The following is a 10,908-nucleotide window of genomic DNA, read 5'->3' on the forward strand; positions in this document are numbered from 1 at the left end:
TTCCAGACTTTTAAAAACAACCCCTAAAACAGCAATTTAAGATTGGTTTTACTATCTAACGAGACCATTGATCCATAAAATGAAAGCAATAAACAATGTACTGCAGTCACACGATCGATCAATCAGTAGCTGAACTGGGTTCCACACAGTCACCAAAACAAAACAAAAAGAGCCGCAAAAACAAAAACACCAAATAAATAGCAAAAACAGACAGACCTCAGCATAACACTCAAAACGGAAGTATGGCACTCAAATTGGAAGCGTTAACACTCTAAACGGACCACGTTCGGCTCCTGAAAAAAGTTCATAAACCGGAACACTTCCGGGTTTGCTGTGTTTGGGTTTCACGTTGTTTGAGTACCAAGGCATTTGAGAACGAAGGTACCACTGTAATAATTTTTCACTGACTTGCTCAAGGCAGCTAACAAAGGGTTTACCTCTTGTTCTGCTGCTTTCCCCAGGAGGGAAGCCTTTATTTAGCGCTCAGTTGGAACAAATGGCAATTCAGGGGTTTTCCCGCAGAATGCTGTTTGTTCCGATTTATCGCTAAAGGCCAGGTTTTTCCTGGGAAAGGAACGAGACATGGCAGAAACTGCTGGAACCCCTCCACGGGGCTAATGGAAGCGGGGACGAGCCCCAAATCACTACGATGTCACCAAACGATGGGAAACATTCACCAAATTCCTGCGCCCCTCAATTACAGCAGTTTCCTCTCCTTGCTTCTCTCTAACGCAGATGGGGAGCCACAGCTGGCATCCACTGTGATTGACACCATCCTGGCTGGTTTGCCTGGGCCTCGTGGCGCACCTGGGCCCGTTGGACTTCCAGGTAAATAGATCTGGTTGAAAGAGGTGGGCTCAGGGAGTGGGAAGCAACAGGGACAGTCGCCGGAACCACGAAACCAGGCACTCCCATGGATTCTTTAGCCGAGATTCCTGCTTTGCAGGAGCATGGACTAGATTACTCCGTGGGATTCCTTCCAACTCTACAATTCTACGAAGAATCCCAGCTATTAGACTTGAGCGTGCACTTCCATTTTTTTTTTTTAATGTTGATTTAAAGAAGGAAAAAGTCTTAAGTGGTTTTACATGAGAGGCACTCAGAAATGACCTCCCGTCAAGAGCGCAAGAGGGGCCCCAGTCCTCCCCCCCCCCTGTTCTTATTACCACATTCATCCATTTAGACTTCATTTCATTTCATCCCTGACTTTGATATATGAGGGCTGCATTAATTATGGAGGCTGATTCAATTGCCCTGGTGGGTGCCTGATGCTTGTGGGGGTTTCATCCGAAACAATTAAAAGCTGAGTTTGGAAGGAGTCCTCATCCGTCCCCCCCCCCCCGACGAACTGCAAGTGTAATTAATAGTCGGCGTCTGGAAGAAATTATAATCCCCCCACCCACACACTCCCTAAGTGGGATAAAGCCATTAGGAGACATCTCCTTAACAATGCCGCATAACAAGTAGATATGTTCAAATGAGTGTTCTCATTCTGCCAAGCACTTCAGCTCCATGCCAGGAAGACGCTCTTAAAAAATAAAATCAAACGCTTCCTTGTTAGAAAAAAAGACACACGGAGAGAATTTCTCATCCAGAGTTGCAAACCTCCGATTCTGGAGCTGTGAAAGGTCAAGGGCCATAGCAAAAATAGGGGGAGGAGAGAGAGGTGGGGAAATATTGTTTAAAAAGGTGTAGTCGTAGGTATATCAGTGTATTCAAATCTGAATCGTCAAATTGTGTTATTATTGTTATTATGGTTTTTGTTGTATGTGTCTTTTGTGGTTGATATTTGTATTGGAAAAATGCTTAAACAAATTTTTACAAAGGGCCATAGCAAAAATAAAATAAAATTAGTGGGTTGTGCAGATGTCCGGGGATGAATGCGAGCGGGTTAGCTGGGTGCTGTTGTCCATGTGTAAAGTATTAGCGGACAATATCTAGGAAGCCGGCTTTCTTCAATGGCTACTAGCCATGGTGGCTGTGCTCTGACTTCACAGCTGGAGGCAGCAGTGCTTCTGAATACCAGTTGCTGAAAACTACAGGAGGGCAGAGGGCTCTTGGGCTCAAGTCCTGCTTGAGGGTTGGCCATGGAGGCGTCTGCTTGGCCACTGTGAGAACAGGATGCTGGGCTAGATAGGCCATTGGCTCTTCTCCTCTTCTTGGAGTTCTTTGGGTTCTGTCTAACTACAGTGGTACCTCTGGTTACGAACTTAATTCATTCCAGAGGTCTGTTCTTAACCTGAAACCGTTCTTAACCTGAGGTACCACTTTAGCTAATGGGGCCTCCTGTTGCCGCCGGCACGCGATTTCTGTTCTCATCCTGAGGTAAAATTCTTAACCCGAGGTACTACTTCCAGGTTAGCAGAGTCTGTAACCTGAGATGATTGTAACACTGTATGTTCCATTCAGAGTAGATTTCATTCACTGAGATTAATAGACCTAAGATAGTTGTACCCATCAATTTCAGTGGGTCTGCTCTGAGTACAACTAGCATTGGCGATAACCCAATGTCTTTTAAGAACAAAAGGATAGCCATGCCATACCAAAATAGAATTTATCTTTTTTGCTTTGGCCTCTAAGGACTCTTAATCCGAATGCCAGTTGTTCAAGTAAGGCCATATCCTATACTTTCTTGTGCTGATAATCCAGACTAGCTCCTAATATTCTCAGCTGATGATCTATTTTCTCCCCCCAACTAGGGCCACCTGGATCTTCAGGTCCCAAAGGGGCCCTGGGACCTATTGGCGCACCTGGGCTGCAGGTAGGCAAACCAGCTATCTCACAGATGAAAATGGTGGCAATCTTCTAACCGCCTTATTTCTCCTGCCTCAACCCCACTCAGATTCCCAAAGGCCCAAGGTCTTATCTCAAGGGTTGGGAACCTCCAGCCCATGGTTCTTTCCCCTCCTTTGGCCCACCAGGCTGAACCACGCCCACCTGCCCCTCGTTGATATCCCACACGACGTCAGATGTGGGGCAGGTTTGCCTAATAAACAGAAGATACCTTTCAAGAAAGGACTGCTTTTTCTGAAGTTCTAACCGCTCCCAGATCAAGGTCTTGTTCCACCGCACAAGATATTGTGTGGGAGCAAAGCATTCCTACACTCAGTGGCTACCCCCTTCTCTTTCTTCCCTGCAGGGCATGCCTGGTTCTCCTGGACAGCCCGGAACAAAAGGCTCCAAAGGAGATCGAGGAGAAAGGGTGAGTTCACCTTCACGTCCATGCATGGCAAATCACCTGGTGCCTCCTTCATTCATGTATTTGGGTGGCCTTGCTTGGCAACTGCAAGGAAACCAGGGATGGGGAAATTTGGGCCCCCCAGTTGTCGCTCCCATCAGCCCCAGCCAGCATGACCAATGATCAGGGATGATAAGAACCTAAGAAGATCCCTGCTGGATCAGACCAGTGGCCCATCGAGTCCTTCTTTGATCGCACATAATTTAAACGAACTAAGCCATTCAGTAATCCATTGTTACACCATCAAAACTTATTTACACTGTTGAATTTATCTTAATGCTACCAGCATTTTCCCAATGGGATCCAGTTTCCCAGTGGGATCCAGTTGCAATGAAAGCCGGTTTGGGAGTGCGGGATAACTCTTGCTAGCCTCCCCACCAACAAATCAAAGCAAAAACTCACTCAAACAGCCAACACCATCAGTTCCCCTTGCAAACAAATCAGGCTCAGTAAATAGTTTGTTTGAAACACCCCCTAGTTAGCGACTGGGATTCTTCTTCTGCTTCTGTTCCTCATTCTTTCCCGGTGTTCTTTGCTTTTTTAGGGGGAACCCGGTAAAAAAGGTGACGAAGGAGACAAAGGCGCAGATGTAAGAGCACAACCAGTTCTTTATTGTTGCTACACTCTCCCCCTTTCCCTTGCTAGTAGGTATTTAAGATCTGCCTTCGTCAGCCTGATGCTCTCCAGAGGTTGTGGACTACAACTTCCATCAGGCTGCGCAGCTGCGCTGTTGCTGGCTCTCGCCAATGGGAGCTGACCTCCAGAGGGCACCACGTTGGCGAAGGCTCCTTAATATCGTAGCATTTGCCTTGTGGTCCTTTATGTATTGTGTATGCAAAGTCCCGTGAGGTGCCTTGCAGCTGAAGTAGATCCCAGAAGAGATACATTTTAATGGCCGAAAACATAAGAATCTAGAATGGCCAGGCAACACTAACTCTCTGAAAATGGCAATGTTAAAAAACAACAACCACCCAATGTTCTGCTGTATATTTTGAAAAGTCGTTTGTTCTCTATGCATTTGGATGCTTCTTAAGATATCAGGGGGACACGGGTGGCGCTGTGGGTTAAACCACAGAGCCTAGGACTTGCTGATCAGAAGGTCAGCGGTTCGAATCCCTGTGACGGGGTGAGCTCCCGTTGCTCTGTCCCTTCTCCTGCCAACCTCACAGTTCGAAAGCACATCAAAGTGCAAGTAGATAAATAGGTACCTCTCCAGCGGGAAGGTAAACGGCGATTCCATGCGCTGCTCTGGTTCTCCAGAAGCGGCTTAGTCATGCTGGCCACATGCTGTACGCCGGCTCCCTTGGCCAATAAAGCGAGATGAGTGCCGCAACCCCAGAGTCGGCCACAACTGGACCTAATGGTCAGGGGTCCTTTTACCTTTATCTTTACCTAAGATATCATGACCAAATTTTGAACCATGGGTGAACAGGTTTTCACCTATGCTTGGACACATTTGAGTGCCATTTTGAGTCAAGATGACACACACAACCTTTCAAAACTGCAATTTCCATGCAATGCCAGGTTTCAGGTTGCTGGTTGTTAATTAACCATTGTTAACTGAGAGTTGTGCAGACGGGAACGAGTGAGTCCTAAGGACCTATTGTAGAGACCTATACCGAAGGCAGCCTTCCCTTCTCCCTAGTGTGCGTGGATATATAGATTATCAACCATCTATATATATATTCTACCATGTGACGCCTCCCCCTCCTGTCTGCAGTGGTACAGTCCAGATACAAGTTGGCTGTTTTAGTAAGGAAGGAAGAAGCCTATGCAGGGTGGTTGCAATTTCCCTAAGGAACGGGTGTCCCTTGAATGCATGAACCAGTGCTTTGCCTCCATCAACCCAGACCTCCTCTCCTTTGTAGGGCGAAGGTGTCCAACAGCTTCGGGAGGCCCTGAAGATTTTAGCAGAGAGGGTGTTAATTTTAGAGCATATGATTGGAATCCATGGTGAGTGATGGGGAAATGTTCTGCTCAGCTTTGCCTTATGGGGAGAGAGGAGAGGCGCCTTTGATTGAATAATATTGATGCAGCTCTTCCATCAGAAAAGGCTCTCCGAGTAGCTTACAGATCACGGTAAGCAAGACTTCTTGGTGGCTGCTCCCAGACTCTGCAACTCCCTCCCAAGAGACGCCAGACAGGCTCCCTCCTTATTCTTCCACTGACAAGTGAAGACTGTTTTATTCCGACAGGCTTTGGGAGTAGACTGTTTTTTTAAGGAAAGGGCTTTCAAGAGTGCTGTGCTGTTTTTGTTATCTGTATTTTAATAGATTTGTTTTTCTATTGTTTCAATCCTGTTACAGCTTAATCACTTTTTAAAGCATGATCTTTGATATGTTTTTAGCTTTCTGCCTTGTTTTAATTTGTGTAAGCTGCCTTGAGTCCCAGGCCAGGAAAAAAGAAGGGATATAAATAAATACAAACCTATTTCCAGTCATTGGGTGAAGGGCAGTATAGAAATGTAATTCACAAATTGTAATAATAATAATAATAATAATAATAATAATAATAATAATAATTAATAAATAATAATAATAAAAATAAAAAATTCCCTTGCTGGGGGTGGGGAAAACTGCATGCAGAGGGTGGGCAGGGCTAGAAGCAAGAGTGGATGATATAGAAAGGCTATGATGATTACCTTCAGTACAGTAAGCTTCTGCAGCTGTGCAAAAGAGGTTTCTTTCTCCCAGTTCCTGCCACATCACATCTCTCTCCATCGAGGCATTGCCACAGTTCAGAGATGTATTCCAGCCAGGCATTAGCGCCTGTGGAAGGGATAGATTGGGGCCAGTGAGGGGGGTGGCCCAGGGGAGAATCCCAAGGGCCGCATCGAGAGATCCTGAGGGCCACATCTGGCCCCCAGGCCTGACTGCCTCTCCCTGTCCCTGGTTTTCCTTTGTTTTCAGATTCTTTGTCTTCCGTTGAACCAGGCTCGGGACAAGACGTGATCCTGGGCGCCCCTCTCCGCGCAAACGTGAAAACCAAGCGGCATCACTCCAACCAGATTCTTTCCTCACTTTTGGACAGCAGTGAGAGCAAAGGGAAAAGGAGCCGAAGGAAATAGGACACCAGTAAGGGCCCTGATCCATTGTGTCTAACCACAATGACAAATTGCATGCAGAGGCTGTGCTGGGGAAGGGCTCGTAGCTCAGGGGCTGAGCGTCTGATTTGCCTTGCAGAAGGTCGCAGGTTCGATCCTCAATTGCGCCACTGGGAAAGACTGCGACGTCTCCATTGCCAGGTTATAAGGGAGCTGAGTTGCGTCATGTGCTCATTGAGCTTCGGCTGGCCATGCCTTGACCCCACTGAAATCAAGGGGACAAGTTGGTCATGCCTTAACTTAACTCCAATTGTTTTATATGCAGAACATCCCAGGCTCAAACCCCAGCAGCTCCAGTGAGGGCTGGGAAGGACTCTGTCCTGGATCCCTGGAGATCTGCTGCTAGATCAGCCCTGCTAGTTTAAAGTTTCCATTTATTCAAACCCTTTTCCTCCAGGGTACTTGATTTTGTGGGTCTGCTTTGCACAGAAGGCTTTCTTTGCACTGGTTGGATCAGTACAGTTTCATACCATTTTGCTTCAAATGAAATAATAATAATAATAATAATAATAATAATAATAATAATAATATTTGCACCCCACCCATCTGACTGGCTTGTCCCAACTACTCTGGGCAGCTTCCAGCATATACAAAAAGTCAAATAGTTCAATAGGGCAGGTGCCACCACCAAGAAGGCCCTCTGCCTGGTTCCCTGTAACCTTACTTTTCACAGTGAGGGAACTGCCAGAAAGCCCTCAGAGGTGGATTTCGGTGTCCAGGCTGAACAAAACAATCTCGCTCCATCTCAAGGAGGAAAGTTTCCTCTTTGGAAATAAAACTGTGCAGAGGCTGAGGTCAGACAAAATTGCAACATGTGTATTTTTTCGCATCTGGGAGGTGTCCCACTGTAATGAGCCCTTTTATTGATAGGTCCAACAGCGAGAGCTGAAGATCTTCCAGAGATTTAGGCACAGAGGTCCCTGCAGGACAGGAGGATGGATCAACCCGTCGGAATAGGAAGGCATTCCTTGAACTCTCTTTGATCTTTAAAATGTATACTTCACAATTACTACATTGCCCTATCTCTGCCCCTGTGTCAGTGTCCATCTCAGATGACCACAGTCATGCCCAGAAACCCCAAAGGCCACGTGTGATAAAGACACTTCTTAGAGGGTGCTATTGATGCAAGAGCTGCCCAAATATTCTACCTTCATGGAAGCCTTTGCATCGACCCCTGCTTGCCGAGGTACCCTTTTGTGTCTGCGGTGGAATCCATCTGCATTCTGGAATATTCCGAATATTTAGCTGTGATTCTGTGAATTCATGCTGGATGTGGCTGTTGTACCAATTTAATTTTTAGGTGGGTTTTTCATTAGGTACCAAAACGTTTGATCGGGGAACTAGTACAAGACAGACCTGAAAGTCTTCAGAACAAATCACAGATCTAGCAGAAAGTTTGTTTGAAAGACAGCCCAACAAGCTTCCTGCAAACTCGAAAGGGGAAAAAATGAAACACAGTCATGTAAGTATATGAAGAAACAAAGGAAGGAGACATTTCAGCTTTTCCAGGAGAGCAGTGGTGGTGATTGGAGTCCCAGATTCCTCATTTCACATATGAGCAAGGGTGCAGTCCCAGAGAATTCATGCACACCAAGCAGACTGCTCTATTCCTTCTTGCACAGTTCTCTCTCTCTTCACTCAGGATGGGGGGGAAATTGCACACAGAATTTATCGATGTCGCACAGCATGAGAAGCGAAACACAGCCGTCCTACAAAACCCACACTTATCCATACTCTGCAGGGCAGTTCTCTCATCCACCAGTGTTTACAAAAAATAAATAAACGCATCTATTGGGAGAAAGCGCACCTGCAAACGCATGCACTAGTGAAAAGAGCCTACCAGGGGAATTCTGGTTCATCGGTTTCAGCTAGGCTTATCAACCAACAGTATTTACTAGTCCACAACCAATAAAAGTGATTGCAGGCAGTTGGAGAGGCTGACCCTCTGGGACTCTCCCAAGGCTACAATTCTGTGATCCTAAGTGCATTCTCTCAGGATGCAAAGCCAGTAAGGAACTGGTTCTGCCAGAGTTTACCCACACCCTGTTAAAAGACTGACTACCCCTGTTAGTAATGCAGTTATTTTAAACATTCAGGTCCTTTCTTTGAGCTGAGAACTCAAAGCCGCATTCCAACCCGTAAGATAAGTCCCAGGGCAGGGGTTAAAAAGCCTCATCTCTGCTATAAATCAGAAATCCTCCCCCATCTCATGCCACTTTGTCGGAGAGAAGTAATAACTGGGGATTCCTACACTCTTCTTTGCCTCTGCAAGTACGCTCCCAGCGTGCAAGACCAAGATAAGAAAATCATTTTAAGGGTTTAATCCTCTTTTAAAGCTGTCCAAGATGGCAGCCATCTCATCTCTTGTGGGTGTCAATACCATTCTTTATGTTTATGCCTGTCCTAAGACTTACTTTTGTTGCATTTAGATCCTTGCTGGTTCTCCAGGAGCTCAAGATGGTGTACACAGTTCTCCCTCTCATATAATCCCCACCCACTGTAAGATAGTTGGGGCTGAGAGGCAGTGATTGGTCCTAGGTGAGCTACATGGATGAGTGGAAATTTGAACCCAGCTCTCCCATGTTCAATGAACTAAACACTTCACTGCACTAATACCTCTCCACACCATGTATATTTTTAAAAAAACATCTCTATAACCTCATTTCATACTCCTCTTTCCCCCTAAACTAAAAGTCATAAATATGGCAAGCTTTCCTCATATCGGGGAGTTGTTCCAGCTCCTTGGTCGTTTTGCTCAACATTTTTGCAAACGTTTCCATCTCTGCAATATCCTTTTTGAGGGGGGGGGGGCAGCCACCTGCCGCTTCTGCTTTAGTGTTTACAGGGATGTCCACAAAACCTGCCGTTTGCTGTGGAATCAAACGTACGGGAAAGGTGCTATTAATTTCCGCAAAGCTCGTTCTGAGCTGTTTTGAGCTATGCAAGACGGTTTAGGCCGGATCTCTGTGTGGTTTTAAATGTTTGCAAATATCTCGTCTTGTTGTAAACTCCTTGCCTTTGCAACTGGCCGTGTGGTCAAGCTGATGTTCAGCTCCCAAGGTTCATTGAGCTTTCGCCCTGTTTCATGAGCTCCATTGGTTTATCAGAGCAGTGATCTCTGGTTAGGCAGCTAGATTTCAGGCAGACACTAAAGCCAGCTTGGGTCTCTCCATCGCAAAGCAGCCTGCTTTCAAAAGTTCTTGTTGCAACTTCTTGCAGACCTCACTTTGGGTCTGAGATGTGGAAATCTGATGTGGGCAGAGCAGTTTTGAAACCTGGAAAGCTTTTGCCTACAGATCGTGCATCATTACTGTTCAGACCTGCCAGCTGTTAATTGTATCTTCTCCCACCCTCCCAATTTGCTATGGGTTTCATTACTGCGTATGAAATGTTTTGTACTATTGGAGACACTATTAAAGAACCCATAGATACCAAAACTTTCTTATTTAATGCACTGAGAAATAAAACATACTGTAAGCGAAAAGCGGAGCCTCCTGTCCTTTATTTCTCTATTAAGTCTGGCTTTTTGGCCAAAAGTTGCACCATAAAATATACTGTATTTTTCGCTCTATAAGACGCACCAGACCATAAGATGCATCCAGTTTTTGGAGGAGGAAAACAAGAAAAAAAATATTCTGAATCCCAGAAGCCAGAACAGTAAGAGGGATCGCTGCTTTCACTGTGCAGCGATCCCTCTTGCTGTTCTGGCTTCTGGGATAGCTGCATGAAGCCTCTTCAGGGCAGCGGGATGAAGGCTCCCCCTGTCCTGAAGAGGCTTCGCACGGCTAAGCCAAAAGCTAGAACAGCGAGAGGGATCGCTGCGCAGTGATCCCTCTCTCTGTTCTGCCTTCTGGGATAGCTGTGCAGCCTGCATTTGCTCCCTAAGATGCACACACATTTCCCCTTACTTTTTAGGAGGGAAAAAGTGTGTCTTATAGAGTGAAAAATACGGTATGGGGGTTTCTTAGCACAGAGTCCTGCTGCATCAAACCAGGAAGCACTATATTGCTTTGAGGTTTGTTATGATCAAGAGGCATGTGAATTTTATGAAATACTGTAGTAAATAAATACTGATCCCGGACATTGTCCATCAAGCTTAGTATTGCCAACACTGACCTGCAGTTGCTCTCCAGGGTTGCAGTCAAGGAACGTTCCAAGCCCAGCTTGCAGATACTGGAGGTTGAACCCAGAACGTTCCCCCTTGTCATGGACTAGTTGGACAAAAGAGGAATATAGGGAAGTTTTAAAATGTTTAATGTTTTATTATGTTTTTATATATGTTGCTAGCTGCCCAGAGTGGCTCAGGCAGCTCAATCAAATGGGCAGGGTATAAATACTAGAATTATTATTATTATGGAATAGGGTGTCCCTATTTTTACTGGAGAAACGTTGGAAGGCATGGAACTGTAGTATTGGAAAGGAACCCAAGGATCATCTAGCCCTTAGCAGGATTCACCCCGTGGGCCAAATTTGACAAGTGACCTAGAATTCAGCCCCACCCATCAGCTGACATCACAGTGGTGTCAGCTGATTGACAGAGAGTCATGGCTTGGGGGAAATGGCCTCG

The 10,908-nt window shown here is 45.8% G+C and overlaps 1 protein-coding gene across 4 annotated transcripts in view; it reads left to right on the forward strand.

The window, feature by feature from the left end:
• The window catches only part of COL26A1 (collagen type XXVI alpha 1 chain), a 94,480-nt gene extending 84,655 nt beyond the window's left edge, over positions 1-9,825 (forward strand). For 2 of the 4 annotated variants that reach the window (XM_083479349.1, XM_083479350.1), the window contains exons 8-14: positions 736-828; positions 2,700-2,761; positions 3,140-3,202; positions 3,783-3,827; positions 5,107-5,191; positions 6,172-6,312; positions 7,212-9,825. In XM_083479349.1, coding sequence (XP_083335475.1) covers positions 736-828; positions 2,700-2,761; positions 3,140-3,202; positions 3,783-3,827; positions 5,107-5,191; positions 6,172-6,305 — 482 coding nt within the window. In that variant the 3' untranslated portion in view covers positions 6,306-6,312; positions 7,212-9,825. Of the gene's footprint in view, positions 1-735; positions 829-2,699; positions 2,762-3,139; positions 3,203-3,782; positions 3,828-5,106; positions 5,192-6,147; positions 6,313-7,211 lie in introns of all 4 variants that reach the window. The other 2 variants (XM_083479347.1, XM_083479348.1) reach the window with 1 other exon arrangement.
• Positions 9,826-10,908: the final 1,083 nt, after the last annotated feature.

The sequence above is a fragment of the Podarcis liolepis genome (assembly GCF_965112155.1).
Source record: "Podarcis liolepis genome assembly, chromosome: 16".
Classification (NCBI taxonomy): Eukaryota; Metazoa; Chordata; class Lepidosauria; order Squamata; family Lacertidae; genus Podarcis; species Podarcis liolepis.